The sequence below is a fragment of the Manis javanica genome, chromosome 17, assembly GCF_040802235.1.
Source record: "Manis javanica isolate MJ-LG chromosome 17, MJ_LKY, whole genome shotgun sequence".
In the NCBI taxonomy this organism is placed as follows: Eukaryota; Metazoa; Chordata; class Mammalia; order Pholidota; family Manidae; genus Manis; species Manis javanica.
Window position 1 is genome coordinate 7813730 of NC_133172.1, and position 24418 is coordinate 7838147.

A 24418-nucleotide genomic window follows, 5' to 3' on the forward strand; every position below is an offset into this window, starting at 1 on the left:
AATTTGAAAAATTAAGGGAGTTCATAAAATTCCTCCGCTCACAACACCCTGAACCCTCTCTAGAACTAAGTAAAAGCCAAAGCCCTTGCCAGGGCCCACCAGGCGCTGCCGGATCTGCCTTCCCTCTGCCCTCGCCTACCTCCTCCTTACCCTCGCTTACTCTGCTCTAGCCACACTGGCGCCCTTGCTGCTCCTCCAACGCACCAACAAACTTCCAGCCTCAGGGCCTTTGCACTTGCTGTCCCTCTGCCTAGAACACCCTCCCCCCAGACATCCAAATAGTTTGCTCCCTCCCCTCCTTCAGGTCTCTGCTCGAATGTCACCTCCTCGGAGAAGCCCTCCTTGACCTCCCTGTTTAATGCATCATCTATCCATTATTGCTGCTTTACCACAGTTCTTATCGGCACTCAACATACTCTGCATTTCTTGCTTAAGTGACTCATTTCCTCTCAAGAACAGGGTTTTCCCACTGGGTGGTTTCCCACTGTGTCCCCAGCCTAGCACAGTGTCTGTCACACCAAAGGGGCTGGAAAAAGATTTGTTGAATTAATCCTCAACGTTTTCCTATAGGCAGGCACCGTTCTAAGCGCTTTACACATATTAGCTTCCTGAGTTATAAGAATATCTCCGAGAAGTAGGTATTGTTATCCCCATTTTACACAGAGAGATTGTTCCAGGCTTAGCACCGCACCTAGCCCATAGCAGGTGCTTGCGAAACATACTCAGCATCCAGGTCCGAGCCAGGGTTTTTCCCCAGCAGGGGCCTCAGAGCTCACAAGGCCTTGAATATCAAACCCAGCCCTGCAACTAGCTTGCTAGAGAACCTCCGAGAAGCGACAGTGCCTCAGTTTCCTGATCTGTCTTGCTTCACAGAGCCACTCCCCTTGGGTCTTTGTGCCCTACCCCATGACCCTTCTGCCCTATCACTCCTCCCTCACTTCATTTTTGTTTTAGCCCTTATCACTGTCAGCCACAATACCTATGCCCCTTATTTTTACTTCTTTAAAAAATATATTTTTTTAGCATTTATTTTTAATGTAACTTGTCTGCAAGAATGTCAGCTCCTGGAGGGCAGGGACTCAGGACGGTTTTGTTCACTGTTGCTGCCCCGGTGCCCAGAACGGTGCCTGGTGGCACAACAGGCACTCAGAAAATATTTAATTGGTTGAATGCAACAGTGTCTGGAATTGGGTGATGAAAATGTTTTATGACAGAATGTGGTGATAGTTGTAAATATACCTCTGCAAATATACTGAAGCCATTGAATTGCACACCTTTCATGGGTGAACAGTATGGCTTGTGAAATACCTCCATAAAGCCAATATATATATATATATATAATTATTATATATATTATATATAAAGTGGTATATGTATATAATGTTTGGTATATGTAATTATAATATATAATGGCATATATAGTACATACACAATAAGAGGCTGAGAGCTTGGCGATAACTCATGTCATTACTGCTCGGAGCCAGGCCCTATTTTAAAAGCTTGCCATGTGTTGAAAGGAAGGAGCGACACACAGCAGCAATTCACCGGAGAATTCCACTTTATTGGGGAAAAGTACTAGGTTATATAGGGAGGGACATAAGCTGACTGAGGTATCACTTCAACGGGGCTGGTGGCTATTGGCCAGGTGCTGGGATTGGGTGGGGGGTCGAGAGGTGATTGGGCCTCAGGTGGCGCCGGTGGGAACCGAAGACCCAGAAGAGAAGCAGGGAGTTCTCCATCTTACGGGTGGGGGCTCTTCATGTATCACCTCCCTTTCCCCTAGGAGGCAAGGTCCTGTTATGATTGTTGTCACCGTTGTGAACCCCATTTCTTAGATGGGGAAGTTGAGGTACAGGGAAGCAGAGTCTCTCTGGCCCAAGGAGTGGAAGAACATGGAGTTGAGCTGGGCTGCCTGACAGCAGAGCTTTGCTGTCACTTCTACCCCGGGGCTCCTCAGCCTGCTGTGTGTCGTCACGAAAATCAGGAGGAACTGTGAACTTGGATGGAAAAAAAGTGACATCTGGATTTTCCACTGAGATTTCATTGTTTCTGTCAACCATGAACAGGAGCAACGAAACATGATAGTATCAGCAGGACTGTATCACTGTCACCAGGCAGGACTGTAGACGTTTTCAGCACATGGCTGTTGTTTGGAGATTTGCAGTGATTGTGTCCATACTGCTGGCCAGCCCACCACCTCTTTCTAATTAACACCTTGGAGCAGCAGGCCCTGTCCATTGTCAGAGACATGTGGGGGCTTTTTTAAGACATTGATAACTGTATTTAAATATCATTGGTTTCCTTTGTATTCCTGCGGGTTTAATTTGATGCATTTAAAAACATTATTCCAGGTAGGGGTCAGAGGACTGAAGAAGCTCCTGGTCGCCACTACCCTGCCGCACTAAATATGCTGTGAGCCCTTGGGAACTGGGGCTGCCGTCTCATCTCGCTGGCTTGCTGCTCCCAGAACCAGGAGTCTCTGTGATCTGTCCTCATGCCATCCAACCTCCCTAAGGCCCTCACAGTCCCTGGAGCTCCCTCCCCGAGGCAAAAGCTCAGATCCGCCTCGCCCCCCACCAGCTTCCTTCTTCCCCATTTGTCAAAACCGGATGGAGAAATTCTGGCACGTTCTACATCATGAATGAAACTTTGGAGACATGAAGCCAAGTGAAACAAGCCAGTCACAAACGAACAGATACTGTAGGATTCCACTCCTAGGAGGCGCTTAGAGCAGTCACACTCAGGGAGCCAGAAAGGGGAATGGTGGCTGGGGGAGGAGGGGCGGGCAGGGGGAGTTAGGGTGTCATGGGGACAGAGCTGCAGCTCTGCAAGATGAAAGAAGTTCTCAGGGTGGATGGTGGTGACGGCTGCACAATGTGAATGTCCTTAATGCCACTGAACTGTATACTTGAAAGCGGCTAAAATGGTAAATTTTATGTTATGTGTATTTTATCGCAGTTCTAAAAACCAAAAAGCAGATGGAGGTGGCGGCCAGTGGGCCTGGTCGTCAGTGGTGAGCTTTGGATGCTGTCCGTCTTGGGTTCCAGTCCTGCTCAGTGCCCAGGTGACTTGGGTCTCGAGGTAACCTCTGGGCCTCCCTCTTTTCCCAGATGCCTCAGCTGTGGAAAAGCCATTGCTTCCGAGGATCTGGGAGCTGGCATCTATGAAGTTTGGTCCTGAGGGCTAACTTTGCAGGAGGTGGAACAGTTTTGGTCTCCTCCCCAGCTTCCAGGGGCGTGGGAAAGAGGTGGAGGATCTCTGGCTCCCTCATGGCCCTTTAGGAAAAGCCTTGCTGTTGAGCCCCACTCCCTGGGAGCTGAGTGTGCAGAGGCCACCATCATGGACTGGCAGACAGACTGCCTGCCACTTACTGCATTCCTCCAGGCCTCAGTTTTCCCATCTTGCAGACGGGGTTATCAATTCCTGTACAGGGGCTTCTGTGAAGACCAAGTAAAATACGCCAGGGGAAGGGCTCGGAACAGTGCCCACGGTAAGTGTTCGGTAAACATTAATCATGGCTGTCCCTCTGCTCAGGCTGCACGCAGCCGGCCTCCCAGAACTGAGGCCTGAGCCCGCAGCGCAGCCGCGTGGGGTCTTCCAGCCTGGTCCGGGGTGCGGGGGCGGCCCCTCTCTCGGATACCCCACACATCAGCTTCCCCAACACAAATACCTCCAGAGGCCTGCAGAGATACAGGGAGCGTCACCCCGCTCCAGCCGCGGCTCGTTGCACGCAAGCAATGGCCGTCGCCTCCGCGTTGGGCTCGGTTCAGCACCCTCCGTCTGTTGCACCACAGGGCCGCCAGGGGGCACCCAGGAACCCTAAATCAGTTCAAGCCCTCTGCCCAGGGCCTACCTGTGGCTCCGCCTCACTCGGTAAGAGCGCTCCTCACCCGTGGAGCACGTGGGCCTAACCAGAGGCTCCCGTTATTCCCTCTGACCTCACCTTTTGTTCCCCACCCCAGACTCCAGCCACAGGGGCCTCCTTGCTGTCCCTGAACACTCCTGGCATGTTCCTGCCTCAGGGCCTTTGCATTGGCGGTACTTTCTGCCCTCCGTGCTTTTCTCCGATTTCCCTGTGGCTCCCTCCCTCATTTCATGCCCGTCTCTGCTCAGATGTCACCTCCTCAAAGAAGTCTACCCTTCTCACCTGATCCCAAGTGCCCTGACGTGCAGCCATACAGGTTGCTCACAGCACAAAGCGCTCACTGAATGGGTGAGAGGAAGCTGGAAACCAGCTCACACTCCGCTCTTCAAACTCTGGTGCCCAGGAGAAGAGGGTGCTGCTTTCTAGTCCACACAAAGGCGTCCTAGGGACTAGCAGTGCCTCATCCACTCCTCTATCCAGCGTTAGGGACTGAGTTGTGTCCCCACAAAAGACAAGCTGCTGTCCTACGGCAGGCCCAGCAGCGTATCTTATATGGAAATAGGATCATTGCAGATGTAAGCAAGTTAAGACAAGGTCAGACTGGAGCTGGGTGGACTTATAGTCCAAATGGTTTCCTTACAAAAACAGGAGAGACACGGGCTTGGAGGGAAAATGGCCATGTGAGGACAGAAGCAGGAAATGGAGAGATGGGGCTGCAGGCAGGGAGCACAGCTGGGAACACCACAAAGTGACGAGATCAGGAAGGAGACTCCCCAGGAGTCTCTGGAGGGTGCACAGCCCGGCCCCCACCTTTATTTGGGACTTCTAGGCTCCAGAGCTGTGAAGCTGTCCTTCTAAGCCACCTGACTTGTGGTGCTTTGTTACAGCAGCCATAGGAAACTAATACACTCTGCTTGATTTTTCTTCCTAGCTCCATCAGACACTGGGCCCATGGATAGGGAATCCTTTTTGTTTGCAGATTCCATGTTTGTGAATTTGTCTACTTGTTAAACTTTGTAAGTAACCCCAAAACTTGCAGCCATTTTGAGGACAGGTGCTGAGTGGCAAAACATTTCAAGTCACCCACCAGGCATGTTTTCAACTGAAGTTGAGCAAAGGCGACACTGCCTTGTTTCCGAGCTCATACTGACAAGTCAAGGTCTATTTGGCGGCACGTTTTCCACATGTCTGGACTTCCTTACTCAATTTAATATGCCCTGGGCGTGGCGTGGTGCTGACGTTCTGGCCAGTGTTCCTGGGATGTGCCTTACAGAGAGAATGTGTTAGAGCAGCTCTGTTCAGGCGTGAATTACGGTGCTCTTGGCCGTGATCTTGCGGGAATGAATCAGCAATACATATTAATAAGGTGTCTTTACAGGAACACACATATAACAAGGTTATGTACTGGTTAGTTGACAAAAACGTGATCAGAGGCTGGAAGGAAGCTAACCCTGTAGTTCCTCTAGAAGCAACGGCTCAGTAGGTGCTGATTCTGCTTGCTGGGTCCATGCAGCCTTACTGGGAATGACAGCAGTCACCTGCTTTAGCTTTTACTATCTGCGAGCGAGTCGGCGCCACTTCAGCAGGAGCTTCCACCTGCCTTGTTCAGCTGCACCCCTGTGCCTAGAACAGGGCCTGGCACCCAGTGGGCGCTCACCAAGTATATGTTGAATAAGCCCTCCCCATCCAGGTCTCACCCCAACGGCGTCTCCAAAGGGCCCCCCGAAGACCCAAAAGCAATAGGGCCAAGGGGGCATCAGTACAGTTTTAAAAAAAGGATCAATTTTTAATTTACAAGAGTTCTAAATGTACAGAATTCTCCTTTAAAAAAATTGTTATACACAATAAATACAGTACAAAAAAAATTATCTTACAGTACTAGTTTTGTCTCCGAGATTTCAAAATCTGGCGCGGGTGGCTGGCAGCAGGAAGAACAGAGGGAAGACTGGCGGGGGGAGAGGGGGGTGCAGTGGGTGTGGAGGGTTGGAAGGAAGACCCCGGTTTCCTGTTTTGGAGGTGCTCGGATTTCAGTCGAGGGACTAGAGGTTCGAAATCTTTCTCACTTGAGCACACCAACCGGGACATAGGACACGGGGCTGGACGTGCACACACACAGATGTGACACAGGTGCCCACAGGCACAGCTCTCCAAGTTGGGGGTCCTTGGGGACCCGCGAGATGCTAGCTCAGGCCGCCCCTTCCCTGCATTTCCTTCTACAGCCTGTGGGGAGAGGCTGAGTACGGCTCCCCAGGACCGTCCCAGCTCTGAGCCCTTGGCGCATGGATTGAAGCCACACACTCAAACCTGGAGCTGGACATGTGTGAGCAGTGGGACCGGCCTCCATCCCTGGCACGCGCACACACGGCCCCTGGACGGAGGGGTGGAGTGTGGCAGGAAGCGGGGAGAAATAGGAATTGACACACCAGGATTTCCCCCTCCTTTGTTGGGGGGACACTTTACATTACAGCCCCCTCCCCTAACCCACAAGCCCCACCCAACAACCCGGCTGAAGCAGGAGGCGGGAAAGGAGGCCTTCGTGACTCAAATAACTTAGGCAATAAAGACTGTCAGGGGATCCCTGGCTCGTGTCCCCTAGGAGGCTGAGGTTGGGCACCCCGCTGCCCCTCTGCCTCCACGTGGTGGAGCGAGGGGACCGGGAAGGGAAGACCAGCCCGGTGTTATCTGTTCAACGTCCTGGTGCTGAGGCCACCATTGTGACTGGAGGGCGGGTAGGCCTCTGGCCTGTGCAGGGGTGATGGGGAGGCGGGCGTGACGGCTGCCGGGGCAGCGTGGGCGTATGGGGGTGCAGGTGTCCGGCCTGGGGCCTGCTGGAGGTTCAGGATGCTGTCGATGGCGCTCTGCAGGTGTTCCGTGAGCGTGTCGTCCTGCGGGCTGTCGCTGGAGAAGCTGGCCTGGTCCACATCTGGCGATTCGGACTTGCGCCGCTTGGTGGGAGGCAGCGGGGGTGCCTCCCAGCCGGGATCCCTGCTGCCACCGCCCTGCCCAGCCCCGGCCCCGGGCTCCGGCGGGGCCCCCTTCAGCATGCGCTGGTACAGCTCGTCCTCCACCGCAGCCAGCTCGCGGATGAGCCCGCTGGTGGCCTCGTCCACCTTGGTGGGCAGCAGCACTGGGCTGCTGCCCCGGGCTCTGCCGGTCCCGGGCCCCTCTGCCGCCCCGCCGCCCAGGGCCTCCACGTTCTCGCGGTATGTCTTCCGCAGGGGCAGGCGGGGGCAGTGCGGGGCCAGTGCCGGCGGCTTGCGGTCGGTGGCGGCCGGGGGCGGGTGGTCCACAGTGCCGTTCATCTGGCCGGCGGCGGGGGGCAGCGGTGGTGGCCGGGGCGGGGGCTCGGCGGCCTTGAGCGCGGCGGGCGGCGGGGGCTGGTGCACAGGGTCCAGGGCCGTGTTGTGGACGACCTTGCTGAGCCCGGCTTCCTGCTTGATCTTGAGCTTGAGGCCAATGCGGCTTCGGGCCTCATAGGTCTTGATGGGTGGGCGGCTGCGGGAGGGCATCGGGCCGTCCTCGTCGGCATCGAGGGAGGCGGCGGCGGAGGACGAGGAGGAGGACAGTGAGGAAGACGACGCTCGGGCCCAGGTCACGGAGGGGGAGCCGCCCGCCCCGCCGTGCCGGATCACCAGCTTGGTGGGCAGGTGCAGCGGGGGCTGCGCGGGGGCCCCGGACGCCGAGGATGGTGGTGGGCCGTGGCCCGGCAGCCGGTGTCCCTCGGAAGAGGCGGCGACGGAGAGGCCGAGAGAGCGCGAGGAAGACACGTACTCATCTGCAGAACCGGGGAGCCAGGAAAACCCATGGGGGTCAGGGAAAGGCCAGCGGGGCAGCGCGAAGAGGAGCGGGCGTGCAGGGAACACCCGCTATCCGCCAGGCCCCGGGCTAAGCCCCTGACTCGTCAAACCCTCGGGACACACTGCTGGGTATGACCCTCCTCAGGAATTCCCACATCCCCCTAATGTGAAGGCAGGGATTAGAACCTGGGAGTCACCTTAAATTCTGCAACCCGGCCACCTTGCTGGTTTCCCCCTAGCCCTGGCTCTCTCTGCTCTCCTGCTTCCCCTAGGGGTGGCAGGGCGTTCCCTCCATGCCAGGGTGGAGGGGGTGAAATGGTACACGGTGATGGAGGGAGACAGTCTCAGTTCTCATGGTCTCCGAGCAGGAAGGCCAGGGGAGACCCAGCCACAGGACGGGGGGCTCGGGCGCCGCCTGGTGGTGGAGAAGGTAAGGCGAGGCACCGCTCTCCGCGCCCCCGCGTCTAATTCCGCGGCTGGGTAGGAGTTGGGGGCACCTTTCTTTCCCTTCTGGGCCCCTCTCACCAGGCTTCTCCTTGGCTAGCTGTTTGTCCAAGGCAAGGGTGGTCTTCTCCTCCTGAATGAACATTCGGTCTATCATGACCATCTCGGCGGAGGGGCTCACCCTCTGGGGGGGAGAAGGCGGGCAGGTGAAGCAGCAGGAGGGAGAGGAGAGAGCAACCGGGTGGACGCGGGGTGGATGGGGCCCGATGCAGACCGCCCCTGTCATTTGACCACCGGCCTCCCTCCGTCCCTCCGAGGCTTCTGAGGGTGGCAGGGTCCCCAGGGGAAGGAGGTGACGGCCAGCCTACCCGGGATTCCTCCAGGAGCAGGAGGCGGTATTTATTGAGCATGGCCTGGGTGCGTTTCAGCAGCTGAGTGGAGACTGTCTCGAACTCCTCGTCCACTGCAGAGGAAGAGAAGAGGGCCAGGGGCACAGACATTGAGGGTGGAAGGCTCGCGGGCACCTGCAGCTCCGGTGGGGAGATCCCGAGGAGGCCTCACCTTTGTGGTAGTCGCTGGGGGAGGGGAGGGCGCCCTGGTAGACGTGGTAGGGCAGGAGGCGGTGCAGGGCGTCCTCGAAGGAGGGGAAGGCTGTCTTGTAGTCAGGGTGCAGGACAGAGCCCTGATGTTTGTGCAAATGCTCCAGGAAACTGGGGTGGGGCGGGAGAGACCACACACTGAGAACTGGTGGTGAGGGCCGGAGAGCGGATCCCCGACCCCGGCCCCGGCCCCAAGGCAGACAACGGGAAGGCGAAGGCTAGCAGGGGGGCGGGAACGCGCTCGTTCCGGCTCACGGACGCGCTGGCGGCAGGCAAAGGAAGCAGGTGCTGCCGTCACCCCCGCGTTACAAGCCAGGGAACAGAGGCCCGGAGAGAAGCCCTCCAGCCCCAGGCCACCGAGCTGCGAGAGGGCGGGCAGGGCAGGCCCCATCCTGCTATCCTGCCTCCTGCCACCTGGGGTCAGCATGTCCCAGCCGACCCGGGCCCACCGCGACCCGCGGAAGGCGGGGAGGGAGGCTGCGCGGCCCTTCTGCTGGGAAGGTCCTGTTCTCTCAGCCAGCTGTTTTCTACCACAGCACGTGTCATCGTGGGTAACTCATGCGATCTTTATTGTGTGGCTGTCCCCTCCCCCAGACATGCTCGTCTCCACCCTGCGCTGAAGACCAGCGGCCCCCACGCAGTCTGGGGGGCGAGGACTAGGACTGTCTCATGTGTCCGGAACCCAGCACAGGACAGGGCACTGGGTGAGGACCGATAAACACTTGCAGTGGCGGGAGGGCAGGAGAGAGGGAGAGAAGGCAGGCAAGCTTCCAGCACGTAGCCATTTGCCCACCCAGGCATCCTTCTGCCCAGCCAGACCCCCAGACCCCTATTCGTCCATCCAATTATCTACCACCCACCCAGATCCCCAGCCTTTGTAACAGTCTAATCAAATCCTTGTCCTTCACTCTATTATCACTATTACCACCCCATTTTCTAGAGAGGGGAACAGAGGGTCCTTGAGGGAAACAGTATTGCCTCAAACCACACAGCTAATGAGGGGGAGCAGGGATTTGTACTCGGGCTGAAGGGTGGTCCCTGATCCCACTCCCGGGTGCTGAGCTCACCAGGCTTCTTTGCTGGGCTGAAGCGCCGGCACCTTCTTCAGGCCACTCAGCTTGTTCTCATACTGCAGGGGGGCAAGAGGCGAGGGACACTGACGGTGGGCGACGCAGAGGCCTCCCCCCAGCACCCGGGGCCTCCCAGCCCAGACAGAGATGGGAGGGTGCCGGCACGTCCCGATGGGGTCCTGGCCCCAGGCAGGGACACAGCGTGGGAGGGCGATGAACAGGCCTGAGCCCCGATGCCCTCCACCCGTGCCCCTCCCCTCTGCCGCGTGGGTCCGAGCCGCTGGCTGACTCCTGGTGTGGACACCGGGCGCTTCCAGAGTCTCTCTCCATGTCGTCAGCCGGCGGAGGGCCTCGGACTCCACACTCACCACCCAGGGACCCGGTCGGGTCTGCCTCCCATGCCCTCTCTGCTCGGCCTCTGCGAATCTCGTCCCTGAAGCCTCTTCCAACCCCTGGGTCCTGGTCTCCTACCTGCCTGTCACCTGCGGTGCCTTCCCTGATGTCCTCTCACCTCCCCGCTCCCCCACTCCCAGCAGGTCTCTGCCCCAGTCCCCGGACCCCACCACACTGCCCCTCTCCCAGTCTGGCTAGCTGGCCTACATCTCCCACACCAGCTCCCCTCCACCCTGTGTGACCATCACCCTGCCCCCACCTCTGTCCAGGGTCTCACCCCACCTGTCCTGACACCACACAGTCTCACCCTGCTCCTCTGCCTACGGTCTCAACCTCTCACTGGCTCCTGTCCCAGGTGCCCCTTTGGGGTCTCACTCAGACCCCCTCTCGTCACCCTATCCTTTTGGTGTCTGTGGATCTCTGTCCAGCTGCCTCTGTCTCTCCCGTGCCCCCTGCCTGGGCTGTCCTGGTGCTTCACCCACCGCTTGTCTCATTTGCCCATCTGACTGTGCCTGTCAGCCTCCGCTGCCCCTTTCTGCACCCACCTGCCCCCCACAGGCCCCTTGCCCAGCACTCTGGACACGCAGCTCTGGGCCCAGCCCCCTATTCTGGCGGCCTCTTACCTGCAGCCCGGAGGACTTCCCTGGCCCAGGCGCCGCGGCCTTGACCACACTCAGGGTGGGCAGGTTGCTGGCAAAAGCTTTGCTCTCGGCAGGAAGCAGAGGAGGGAGGCCTGGGGCGGGGGGTGGGGTCACTGGTCTAAAGGGCCCCCGAAAACATGACCCCCAAACTTGCACCTCACCCTCCTCTGGCCCAGCCTCATACTGAGTGCCGCTCAGCCCAGGGGAGACAGCCCTTCCTCCCCCACCCTCCCTGTCCCATGCCGTCCGGGTGACCCACCGGGCTCACACACCCACAGCTCCTCCCCACCCGTGCTCCCCAGTGCACAGCCCCCTCCTACCCACCTTCAGGCCCCCCGTTTTCCCGCGTGGGCTGCCTCTCCCCTACCTGCTGTGGCCATGGGTGCTGGGGCAGTGGGATGGCTGGGGACGGTGGGGGTCCCAGACGGGGCCTGCCCGCTGACCAGCACAGACGCAGTGGGGCTGCTGAGGGGCCCCAGGCTAGCAGAGGTCTGTGGGGCAGCAGGGGCCCCCCCAGCCTTGTTCTGGAGGATGATTCCGGATGGTACCTGAGGAGGGGGACAGGTGGTTGAGGTGGGGGAGACACACTAGGAGTGGGGGGCTACCAGGCCCCAGGGCTGGGGGTGAAGAGAAAGCCACAAAGGGGGAGGAAGGGACTCCCAATCAGACTGTAAGGGGCTTCTGCCTCTGCTCACCTGGTGAAACCTCTCAAGGAGAGCCTTCGGCTGGGGCAGCGCCGGGAAGGGAGTGGTCACCATCTGGAAGGTCCGAGGAGGCGCTGGAGGGGGCGCTGCGGGCTCAGGGACTAGGTGGAGGGTTGGGGGGGTTGTGGGGGACCTGTGGGGCCCCTGGCCAGGAGGGAACTGGAGCTGGAAGTCGGGTGGTGTGGGGGCTGGCAGCCTGCTGGACGTCTCGGAGGCCACCATGGAGGAGGTGGAGGCCGGAGGGAGGTGAGGGGCTTGGGGCAGCGGCCCCTCTGGGGGCTGGGACGGGGGCCGTAAAGAGGGCTGGGGTGGGCCTGAGACAGTGGGAGCTGGGGTGCTGGCAGGTGGGGGGATGCCTAGTTGGTTCTGGATGACGAAGATGCCAGGCAGAGTTGGGGGTGCCGGGGGGGGGGGGCACGGGTGCAGGGCAGGCTCTGAGGGTGGGCGGGACAAGCTCTGGGGCTGGGAGGGAGGGCGGGAGTGGGGCCGGGAGGGCGGCCGGGAAGGGGGCCGTGTGGGGTGTGGGGAGGGCAGGTGGGGGCTGTCTCCCAGAGGGGCCTGGTGAGGTAGCGAAGGGGACGAGGAGGGGCCTGGGCCCTTCAGCGGAGCCGCTGCCGGGATCTGGGCAGGGAGGGAGGGAGAGGGGTGGAGGCGGGGGTCAGACCGACTTTGGCTCCCACTGTGCCGAGGCACTGCAGACCCCCGTGGCTCCCACCACAAGCACCCCCTTTGAGCCACGCCTGGTCCGGAGAGAAAGGACCCCACCAGGGCCCTCCTTTCCACCTCTGGTTTCTGAACTCCCCACGTCATGCCTCAACCTCTGCCCCATCTCCCTTCACCCCTGCACCTGTCTACCCTTACCCCTCCCTGTCCCCAATGCCTGCACCCTCTGCCCCCCACCCACTCACCCTTCTATATCTCTGGCCTCTGATTTCAGCTCCTTCCCCATATGCCCCACCCCCCAATACCCCAGACAAAGTTGAGCTCTGCAGGGTTTGGGGGCAGCAGAGGAAGCGGGCGGGGGACACCACACCAGCTGCCCAGCGGGAGGTGGGGGGGCCAGGGAGCGCGAGCACAGCAGCAAGTGGGGAAGAGGTGGCCGGGTGGAGACCGCGTCCCAGCCGCCAGCCCTGGCCTCACTGTCCAGCTAACTGGGAGGACACCTGCGTGGATGTGCAGTTGCATACCGGGGGCTGATGGCTGCGGAGGGAACAGGGACGGAGGACCCCAGGGAAGCTGAGGGTAAGGATGGTAACTGAGGGGCAGGTCCAGGCCTGGGAGTCATAGGCCCCCTTCTAAGTACTGGACCTCTGCCTCCACACACCTGTCTGGCCGTGGCTATAGGCCTATCTGGGTGCCACGTGAGCCTACAGGTATGGGTGGTGTGTGCATGCATAAATCAGACTTGCACACGTGACGTGGGCACTAGTCTGTCACATGCCTGAAATATGCCTTAGTCGGAGCTCCTGGCCACTCAGCACTCTCCTCCTGGCGCATCACAGCCTCGGCAGCCAGTGACTAACCAGTGAGCACCGGCTATACACCAACAGTGTGCTGGGGCCTTCCCACTCATGGTCACAGAACCTGCAGCCCAGGGACAGCTCACACTGATCCAGCATGAACCTGTACCCATTCATGTGGCCTCTCCACAGCCCTGAGAACAGTGATAATAGTGGTCCCATTTCACAGATGAGAAACTGAGGCCAGGGAGCCGAAATGACTGGTCCGGAGTCTCCTGCCTTATCACCACCCAGTGACTTCAAGGTGACGAAGGAGGACTCAGGTTCAAGGGGCTTTGCCCAAGGCCACCCAACACAGCCACGCTCCAAAGCCAGGGGTTCTTTGTGTTGAGCCCCCAAAGTGGACCAACTCACAATTCAGAGTTATAACTTGTTTTATGGCTTTATGACAAGCCCCTGGACTCTGCTAACATCCATTCTGAGCTTGGCCCTGAATAACTTCTAACAATTCAACAACAAAAACCAAGGAAAAAATCAATCTACTCATCTATTCCCAAAGTCCTGCAGCCTCTAAGGAGAGATCAGAGAGGCCCTTGGCTCAGAAGGGGTTGGGGAGACTGTCACCTGGACACCCTATATGGAAGACAATTTGGTCTGGTGACTTCAAAAGGGCCACAACCTTTGGCCTGGTACTGCCCTTCCAGGAATCTGTGATAAGGAGCATTCAGGCACCTGTTCACAGGGCTACCTGCTGTGGGAGTATTTACAACAGAGAAAACAGAACCACCTAGATGGCTGGCAGCAGGTGAGCCGCCGAGTGAGCAGGGAAGCTGGCCACTCCACACTACCCCTACACACATGCTCTGCAGGCTCTGTGCCACGGCCAACACAGACATGCTAGAATGCCAGGTTAAATAAGGCGAGTAAGACCTGACCTGGTCGCTGGACAACTGGCTAATTGCATTACGGACAGTGGGTTTGATAATGGCATTGTCTCAAAGCTAAATTTGCTGAATTTGATAACTCTACTGTGGTCAAGTAAGAGAATGTTCTTGTTCTCAAAGGCTGAAATATTAAGGAGTAAAGGAGTATGTCTGCAGTGTACTTTCAGATAATTAAAAATAAAAAGTGTATATACCAAGAGCTAGGGATAAGGTGAATGTAACAAAATATTTATAGTGGGTAAATCTGGTGCAGCAGCCAGCTTCCAAGACAGCTGCCAGTGATTCCTACCTCATCATATTCGGTCTCTTCCACATTGTACCAGGGTTGGTCTCCGGGATCCACAGAATTTGGCAGAAGTGATCATATGCCACTTCCAAGATCAGTTTATCAAAAAGACTGTGGCTTTCATTGTGCATACACTTTCCTCTTTCCACTGGGTCATTCACCTTGGGAGAAGTGAACTTCAGAGCATGCTGTAAGGTGCCTTTTGGAGAGGCCCACATGGGCAGGAGCTGAGGCTGCCTGCCAACAGTCCCAGGAGTGAACCGCCTTGGAAGTGGATTCCCCAGCCCAGTCCAGCCTTCAGATGACTACGGCCCTGGGTGACATGTGAACTATTACCTCGTGAGGGATTCTGAACCAGAGCCCTCCAGCTAACTTGCCTCAAGACTTAGAAACTATGTAAGATAAGTTAAAGCTTGTTGTTTTAAGCTGCTAAATTTTAGGGTGATTTGTTACACAGCAAGATGTATTTGTTACTAATACATCTAGATAAAAAGTAAAGAACTCCCATGAGTTCTCTGTACTATTTTTACAACTCTGCTATATGTTTGAAATTATTTAAAAATGAAAAGTGTAAAACTAAAAAAAATTAAATTTTTTTATCTGATCCTTAAAAATACAGAGATAAACACACAAATACACACACACCAAGTCAAAAACCAAATGATTTTCTGGGGGGAAATATCTGCAATCCATAGCACAAAGCTCTTATCTCTCATATATAAAGAGCCTCTAGAAATCACTAAGAAATAACTTGAGACATGATGAGCCTCTAAGCGTAACAACCAGTCAGAAAAGGGGGCAAACGATATGATTAGACAGCACACAGAAAAGGAAACACTAAAGGCTTAAGTATTTCAAGAGATGTTCAACCTCACTTGTAAGAAAAGAAATGCAAACCAAAAGCACCCTATGGAACCATTTTTACTCATCACATTAGGAATAGCCCATGTCTCATAAAAACACTTGATATATTGTCCTTGAGGGTCTAAACTGGCACAATTTGCTACAATGCCAGAAGAACCCAATTCAGCAGTAGCTATGCAAATTATCACTGCACATTTGCTTTGATCCAGCAAAGAGGACTGCAGAAAGTGACAAGATATACCTGCAAATGTGGGAAATGACACATGACGAGTTGTTTACTACAGCTCTTTGTGGAGGGCCTCAGCCTGGACATGGTCTAATGTGCATCAATACTGAATTTACTGGGAAGATGAATGACAGCTCATCCCTATCTGTATGAAGGATCTAGGAAACTCTAGACTCTAACAGAGGACCAAGGAAGACTCCCCACGTGCTACCAAAATAAGCATATACTGAGCTACCTTCCAAGTAGGGACAACAGCAGAGGAACGTAAATCCATATTTGCACTAGGCTGTGTAATGCACAAAAAACTTGAAGAATACATAGAACATAAGTTACTGTCGCTATCTGGAGGGGTAACATGGGCTGGAAAGGAAGGCATGGGGAGGGGACGCTTTTTCTCTGTAGTTTTTAAAATGCTTTTTGATGGCTGAAGCAGATGAATACCCAACAAAAATCAATCACATCTGAATGGCTGGGAAGAAAAAAAAAAGGCTTAAAGAAAACTTCATACTAAAAAATGTCACCAGCGGCTTCTGCGTGGTGATATTTGAAGTGACCTATTTTTCCTCTTTGTTCTCTGTATTTTCTAAATTTGCTAAATGAGCATGGAATTATTTTCACATTCACCTTTGTAAAACTACCACAGGAATGGACTGTTCACCAGGAGATTCCAACTGCTCGAGTACGGATGGCAAGACCCCACGACTGCAAGCAGAATTAGGGGTGGGTGGGTGGCATTTTCCAGCCTAGTGGGGAACAAGCCCGTTGCTGGTCCAGGGCTGCTGAAGCTGCTGAAGGAAACCTACACTGGCACAAACTTCATGGAGATGCAACCAGTTTAGTGCCTTCCATAAAATGCTTGGAAAGCACATGTACCCTCTGACCCAGGAATTCTGTTTCTAGAAATCTTCCCTACTACAGGTATTTTCACACGTATGTGCAAACCTGGGTACATGAATATTTACAGGAGTGTTGTTTGCTAATAATTACACAGGAAACCACCTTGAGAATCCATGAATAGAGGACTGCTTAATAAATCATGGTGTGTCCATATAGTGCAACACAGTAAAAACACGACCAACTACAGCCCACAAGCTAGATCTGGCCTGCCGCCTGGCTCGGCCTACCGTTTCACATGGCCAACAAGGTAAAAACAGTTTTTACATTTTTAAATGGTTGACAAGATATCAAAACGGAGATTATTTCGTGACTTGTGAAAATGGTATGAAATACAAACTTCCCATGAAGTTTTATTAGAATATGCCTGTGTTCGTTCACTTATGCATGATCTCTAGTGGTTTTTGTGCTACAGCGACAGACAGACACCCACAAAGCCTACTGTGTTTACTGTCTGGCCCTTTATGGAACGCTTGCCTGGCTTCTGTTCCCTAGCAGCACTTTCAACACGCCGGACCCTCTTTGAACCCTTTAGGTATATTCATCTATTTATCCCTCACAAAACCCTACAAAACAGATGCTGTTATTACTATCCTCATTTTACAGGTAAGGCAACTGAGGCACAGAGAGGTAAGTGACTTGCCTAAGGTCACAGGGGCCTGTAAGGGGCTGAGTCAGGATTCTGGAGTCCCTGTTCCTGTCTGCTGCCCCACAACAATGCTCCTGCACAGCGGTTTTCAAACCACACCAAGTACCTGTTAGCAAGGGCTCAAGTCTGTCTGGTGGGCCGTGACCAATGTTTTAAAAAAAACAGAGGAAACAGACAATATCAGCACGCATCACCCACAGAGACACCCCAGGTATTATCCTGTGAAACTTTTGTTTCAGCAGCATGATCCGTATGTGTGTCCCGGACGGGGCTATAAAATTAATTCTTACTCAGGGTGGCGATCAAAAAATCGCCTGCAAGTCAGTGGTCCAAGAGATATTGTTAAATGAGCAAAGCCAAGATGCAGAAGAGCGAATATGCGTAAAACACAGGGCAGGGCGCACACACTCTGGCAATCAAATCCCTCCAGCGTGAGCTCAGGCAGTGAGGGATTCCCGCATATGCACAGAACAGTGTTCTCTACCCAGGAGATTCTGACTCCCATGCCACTCTTGGCGACCTCTGGAGATCTTGATGGCTGTCGTGACAGGGGCCTGGGTGCTGTCAGCATCTGGCGGGTAGAGGCGAGGTGCTGCCCATACGCCACGGCTGACAGGTTGGCCCAAAGGACCATGCACAAACCCAAATGGCAACAGTGCCAGAGCCGAGAAATCCCACTCAACAGTGATACCGTGGCGCTCAGCACAGAAACTGGGTGGTTGTCTCTGGGGAGAAGGCCAGAAAGTCCAGGAAAAGGGAGACTTACTTTACCTGTAGACCCTTTCCTCTTTGTAAACTGCAATTTTTTTTTCTAACCATAAAGTTCTTTTTAAGCTTACTGTGAACAATAGGTAGCAGGCCTGGAGTTTCCTCAGCACAGTGGTCAATGCTCTCCCTGGAAACCCGGTCAGAGCCTCCCGAGGGACAATTTTAAGAGCCAGGATATTGACAAAAATCAGTCCCCAGACTGTGAGGCCCATGAGGACAGGGCCAGGCGCTGGCTCGCCTGTGCCATCCTGCCCAAGGCTGGGCACAGCGCAGGCACCCGGGGGCTGGGGCTGAGTGCATGACCCACTTGCCTGCAGCCTCCTAGTCTGAGGGCGGCTCTCAGCACACACACAGACATCTGTTCCAAGACAGTATGTTTCTGATGTTCACGCCCGACATTCATCAAGAACCTCCCATCGTGCCACACACTGCTATGGCACAAAACCTGCAGAGGGCCTGCGGTGTGACCAGCCCTATGCTGGCCTGTGTATGTGACTAGGAGTCGGCCCGTGTGCACAGCTGCCTGTGAACAGTGACCTTCCTGCTCAAAGGTCATCCACAGTATCGTTACTATCACCGCTGATAAGTACCTACCCACTGAGCGCCTGCTCTGTGCAGAGCCGTTGCGTGAGGCTGGTGGCCTTATTCCATTTTGCAGATCAGCAAACTTTTTGAGAGCCTGATAGGTAAGCAGAGCTGGGATGCATGCTCAGGCCTATCTTTCTCAAGACCTCAGGTGTCTCTGGCAACAAAGAACGAGGGCTTGGCTCTAGGCCCTACCAGCTGGGTAGCCTTGGGCAAGCTACTTAATCTCTCTGTGCCTCCATTTTCTCACCTGTGAAATGGGATACCACCACCTACCCGATGGAAGTTTAAATGAGATAATGCCTGTGAAGTGCTTGGGACGGCACCCAGAAATAACAGAAATGTTCTCCTTCGAGAGATAATCCCCTCTTCTGCATGCCTCTAATCCTCAAGCAAGTCCCAAACTGTCTCCTGAATCCTTCCTGTGGCCATCCTGTCCCGTGAGAACCTCTGGACTTCCACTCTAGTCTCCCACTGAACCACTCTCCAATGGCAGCCAGAGGGTTCACTGGAAGTCACAGGATCAGACCATGCCACAGCCCAGCCCAAAGCCCTCTGATGGTCTCTAGGTCTGAACTCCTCACTGCGGGCCACAGGTCCTGCCACCCTCTCCGGCCGCATCTCCCTTCACTCTCCCAGGACTGCTTGCCGTTCGGTGAGCATCCCGAGCTCCTCCCCACTTCAGGGCCCTTGCATATACTCTTCTCACAACTTGGGAAGGCTCCGGGCCCATCCTGAAGCAAGGGTGTTTCCTCTTTCTTTAGGCCTCAGCTTCAGTAATCCCCCACCCCCAAGCCTCTCCTGCCTTCTCTCCCTACAGTGGGTCCCTGACCTCTGTCTCCTCGTGGGCATCCTCTGTCACACTGTCTGCCACCATCAGCGCTTTTATCTACCGGCTGTTTACCTGCGGCTGTACCGCAGATGCTCCTAGAATGTTCTCTCCCTTTGATGTCACGGTGGTGTACCCCACACTGAGTCAGCACAGGGCAGGTGCCTGACAAACATCTGTGGCATGTACGCTGAAGCTGGCAGAGGACAAAAATGCTCTGGCCCAGCTCTCAGCCACAGTGCTCAGAGGAAAGGATTCTACACACCCCACGGTACATCTGGCCAGGGCTGGACTGGAGAGGGGAAGCCACTGCCGAAGGGACCCAAGGCTCCGATCTGAGCCCCTCTCCCCTTGTCCCTCCCCCACTTCTGCCTGTTTTTCTTCCTGGTGTAGAGATGACCTGATGCCGTCCTGGCTCCATGTCCCTCTGGATTGTGACTCTGGACTGGACTTATGCTCTAAACCCTTAACAACAATAAAATAATAACAGCAAATATTTATTGAGCGCTGACTTTGTGCTAAGCATATAGTAACAACTTTACTCCTCCTAATAGACCTGTAAGAAACTATGGTTCCCATTTTCCAGAATCAAGGCTCAGCAGTTACTCAGGAGGGAACTTGCTCAGCGTCAGCTCAAGGCCTGGCACACACTAAGCATCCTGCTTTCCCAAACATCTGTTGATGGAATGAAGAGACTGATTGCTTAAGGTCACACGGAAAGTAGCAGAGAGAATGAAACCATGGCCATTTAAGGCCAAAGACCGTGCCCATTTCTGCCCCCCTGGACCCTGTTGACACTATCCCCTCCTCTGCCTATCCACTGGGCCTTTTTGAATGAGTGCAACATCCAGCCCCTCAGAATAAAAGGTGGCCCTGCCTAAACTCTCATGAACTTATGACTCATGTGAGACAAATTAATTTTCTTAATATGTAAAGAGTTTCTACAAAACAATAAGAAAATGACCACTAACCTAATTTTCAAAATGGCAAAGAATAGACAATTCCATAAAAAACAAAAATAGTTCTAAATCTATGAAAACCTCCCCAATGTCATTCACAGAAGAAATGCAAACTAAAACACAACAAGGTACTATTTTTTACCTAGTAGATTGGCCAAGTTCAGTATGTTGTTGAGGCTGTGGGAAAATAGGCACAGATCATATACTGCTGATAAAGGTTAAACCGACTTACACTCCAGAGAGCAATTTGGCCATATCTGTCAAAACTACAAATGCATATGCCCTCCAACAAACCCATCACTTTCCTTTTTAAGAAATTACCCTACCAAGTGACATACGTAGAGTCATTCTTTACAGTATTGGTCATAGTAGCTAAATACTGGAAATGACCTAAGTGCCCAACAAGTCCTGGTTGAGTAAATGCCACCATCCCCATAGGATGGAATACAAGGCAGTAATAAAAGACCAAGTACAACCTCCAAAATGCAAGGTGCAACTGCACGCACAGTATGTTTTCATCATTTTTGTAAAAATGGGAGGAAAAGAATCCAGGTATGATTTTGTTTGTCTATGCACAGAAAAGGACACAAGAAACCACCTCAGGGAGGGAAAGCAGCAGGCAACAGTTCAAGGGACGGGGCTTTTCATCTACACCGATGTGGAGGGCTGGAAGTGAGGTCACCAGATCTGGTTGCCGGAAGTGACGTCACCGGAGTAAGAACACCAGAACCAGAAATGATGCCACCAGATGAGATGAGCCCAGAAGTGACATCATTATGAGCCTGTATACCTAAGCTGTGCTCAGAAAATAAACTGTATCACTTGTCTGCCACCAGCCATCGGTGTACCTCCTGATCCAACTTTGGTTTCTGTGTCTTTTTTGTATCTATTTCTGCATTTTCTTAATCTCCCATCCACCCCTCTTAGGTTCAAGTTTAGCTGGATTGCGGAGCTGGCCTCCACAGACCTTAGGGTATCTTTTGAAATGTGAGCTATCTTTAAGCTAGCTGTAAATAATTATTACTTATCCAGATACAAAAATGATAATTTTAGGAAATAATCAGTTTCCTCCTGCATGTATCTTGTGTCCCTGACTAGAGTGTGGGTTTTCCCCTGGACTGGCCCTGGTCTCAGGAGGCCACACAATTGTGTGACTGTTAGGAGACCCTCAGGAAATAGCTGGGGAGCCAAGGCAGTGCCGTTTCCCAAGCCAGCAAGACAGAGAGGCAGGCAGGACAGCCAGAGAGCAAGGAGAGGGAGCAGGGGGAGGGGACGCAGGGGCGAGGCTGCTCTGAGCTAGGACAGAGGCTGACGGGTTCCTCTACCTGGGGGGCCGGTGCCGGGGTGGCCTGGCTGTCGGGGGCCTGAGGGCCGAGGCCAGCTCCTTTGGCGATGGGGGTAGTCGGGGCTGGGTCTTGGGCGGGAGGCGGGGCGCTGACTATGACCGAGGCGGGCACGGAGAGGTGGGGGCCCTCTGTGGAGAGGGGCTGCTGGCTCCTCTCCTGAAATGGGCAGCCCACACAGGGTCAGAAGGCCACCCTGTGGGCCCCCAGCCTCCCAACCCTGAGACCCCCCCCACCAATGCTCCAGAGAAAGGGAGTGGTGGGGACTGGTGGGGACTGGCAGAGGGCTACCAAACGGCTGGGCGCAGAGGCCCAGGAGCTGGAACCCCCGGTGCCAGAGAGGCCACAACCCAGGCAGCTGGCGCCACTCAGTCCCTGTCAGCTGTCTTCTAGCTCCACCTCCCCGTCCTGCCCGTCTGTCCATCCAGTCTTGCCCACTCTCTGCAATCCCTCTCCTGGCCCATCAGTGGGTCTCTCCCCTTGTCTGTCAGTCTCTCTCCTGTCAATCTGTCAGTGGTCCCTCTCCCTGTCCATCTGTCTCCCTGTGATCCTCGGGCCTCCTCCCAGGGGATGCCCATACCCGGAGCAGGGCTGCCATCCCTGAGAAGCTCTCCCTGACCCACGAGAGCCTCGCCAGTGGCTGCCTCAGCCCATCGGTTCAGCTCCCGCCCGTCCACAGCACCCCTGCCCACCCGCCCCTCCTTCCCTGCCACGTGGTTACCTGGGGCAGGAGCATCTGCAGGGGGTCCTGAGTGAGGATGGCTGCGGTGGCCGCAGAGGGTGGCTGCCCCAGGACAATCTTCTCTGGGCTGGATGCCAGGCCTGGGCTGGGCTGTGGGGGGGTGGCCTGAGGCGGGGCAGCAGCCTGAGGGGTGGGGGCCTGCTGTGGCGGCTGCTGCACCTGTGGCTGCTGGAGGCCCAAAGGCAGCGGGGTGCTGACTGCTGGGGGTGCCTGGGGGGCCGTCTGCACCGTGAGGACAGGTGTGGCCTCCCCCGCGGCAGCAGCGGGCGCTGGCTGCACCAGACCGTCTGGGGTGTTGAGCATGGCCACAGCACTGGGGGGCAGGGTGACACCCTGGAGGACAGTCGTGGCGGCGGGCCCGGTGGGTGCGGGCTGGCTCTGCGTGGGCAGGCTGCCTGCTGCCAGCGACACGGGCATTTGGAAGAGCGCTGGCTGGCCCACCTGGATAGGTGCCGAGAGAATGTGGGCTGCACTGTGGGCCCCGGAGTGGGGGGCCAGCACAGGGCCCAGGCTCAGTGGGCCTGCCAGGTTCTGGTTGGTGAGGATTGGGTTTGCGATGAGCTGTCCACCCGTGTGGGGGGCCGCGGCCGCCAGGATCTGCCCGCCCACATTGGCCGGCAGGGCGGAGAGCGGCTGGGGGAGCTGGACTGCAGAGGCGCCCGGCAGCAGGAACTGGTTCTGGCCCGGCAGCATGTGCTGGGCGGGGATGACAATGCTGCTGCCCTGATTCAAGAGGTGGACGCTCATGGGCTTGCTCAGGGCCCCAGGGGGCTGCGGCGGGGCAGCCCCCGTTGTCGTGGCGGGCGGCTGCTTGAAGACGTTCGCCTGCAGGGCAGGCGCCGGGAAGCCGGACAGCACAACGTTCTGGCCTGCCTTGCCTGCTGCCATGAAAGTCAGGTTCTGGGGGGCCTTGGGCTGCTGCGGGAGGCCCCCTGCCTCACCCTGGATGGTGAGCGTGGCGCCCGCGGGGGCAAATGGCTTGGGTGTCAGCTGGTAGAGTTTGGGGGGCAGCACGCCAGGAGGCTTGGGCTGGATGGGTGTGGGTGTGCGATGTAGGATCACGTTGGGTGCTGGAACCAGTGGTGATGTGCCGAGGCCTGGGGCTACCGCCAGCGGCTGCCCCGCGGGTGCCCCGCTGGCCGCTGCTGTGGCAGCTCCCGCCCCTCCGAACACCGAGTTCCCATTGAGCGTGGTGGCCACAGCTGTTGGGAGGTTCTTCTGGATGACCAGGCCAGCCCCCTGGGGTGAGACGCCAGCTGACGCCAGGGTCACCGGCTCTGAGGGGCCAGCTGCTGAGGCCAGATAGCCGCTGACAGGCACCTGCTTGGCCAGGAGCTGGGAGGTGGGTGGGTTGAGGGCCATGACAGGCTGGCCCACCACCTGGATGGGTGCCAGGCCTAGTGTGGCCGCTGTGGCACCCCCAGGGCTGCCATTGGGTAGGCCCTGGAGGCCCGGGATGGGCTGTAGGGTCACATTGCCCAGGCCCACTGGCTGCAGGAAGGGCTGGACACTCAGGGCTTTGTTGACCACATCCTGAGGCGGCACCAGGGCCTGGTGGGTCAGCACAGTAGGCGGGGCCTGTAGCCCTAGCAGATCAGTGCCTCCTGGGAAGAGGGCCTGGGGCCCCGTGGCCACTGTGGCAGCACCTCCAGCTCCCGCTGGCCCAGCCCCACCATCGGCAGGCTGCAGGGTGGGCAGCTGGAAAGGGCCCAGGTCCAGCTCGGCCTCGGCCTCAAGTGTCTGCTCGGTGATGTTGGCCTCTTGGAGGCTCTGTTGGAGGATGTCGCAGGGCTGGTCAGCGCCGGTGCCCCCACTGCCACCCCCTGCTGCGGGCGAGCCCAGGATGTCATCCTCCAGGAAGTCTAAGTCCACGCTGGGGGCCGGCTGGCTGGGCTCTGGGTTCAAGTGGTTGCCAGAAGCTTCTCGCACGTGGAGCTGGAGGCCAGGCAAGGTGGGAAGGAAAGAGCTGAGGTTAGCAAGGGCCTGGGCTCAGGGCACAGAGGAAGGGAAGGACCTGCATTCTACACATCAGTAGAATGTAACAGACGCTGTTCTTTTAAACAGTCATATATGGCCCAGAATACTTATCTGCATTCCCAAACCCACTGGCCCTGAAAATTCCACCTTTTTGTAACTCTTGTGGCAGCAAAACCTGACCACACCTGGTATGGTGCTCTTGGGGAAAGGCACAATTTAGACTCATAGCGTGGCTCTTCCTAAGTCTGACTACAGGAAGGTAGGCGACATGTTATGTTATATTCTACACAGCCTTCCCAGAATCTGAAAAATTATGAATTCTGAAACACTCCTGGCTCCAAAGGTTCACACAGGATACTGTGGTTCCCTACAGGACAGC

The 24418-nt window shown here is 55.9% G+C and overlaps 1 protein-coding gene across 4 annotated transcripts in view; it reads right to left on the reverse strand.

Annotated features, from left to right (window-relative positions):
• Positions 1-5625: 5625 nt before the first annotated feature.
• The window catches only part of BICRA (BRD4 interacting chromatin remodeling complex associated protein), a 71295-nt gene continuing 52502 nt past the window's right edge, over positions 5626-24418 (reverse strand). For 3 of the 4 annotated variants that reach the window (XM_037005923.2, XM_037005922.2, XM_037005924.2), the window contains 10 exons: positions 22042-23997; positions 21303-21479; positions 11505-12134; positions 11177-11357; positions 10792-10901; positions 9773-9834; positions 8668-8816; positions 8475-8569; positions 8188-8290; positions 5626-7640 (listed from right to left, as the gene is read on the reverse strand). In XM_037005923.2, coding sequence (XP_036861818.2) covers positions 6544-7640; positions 8188-8290; positions 8475-8569; positions 8668-8816; positions 9773-9834; positions 10792-10901; positions 11177-11357; positions 11505-12134; positions 21303-21479; positions 22042-23997 — 4560 coding nt within the window. In that variant the 3' untranslated portion in view covers positions 5626-6543. The remainder of the gene's footprint in view (positions 7641-8187; positions 8291-8474; positions 8570-8667; positions 8817-9772; positions 9835-10791; positions 10902-11176; positions 11358-11504; positions 12135-21302; positions 21480-22041; positions 23998-24418) is intronic. The other variant, XM_037005925.2, reaches the window with a different exon arrangement.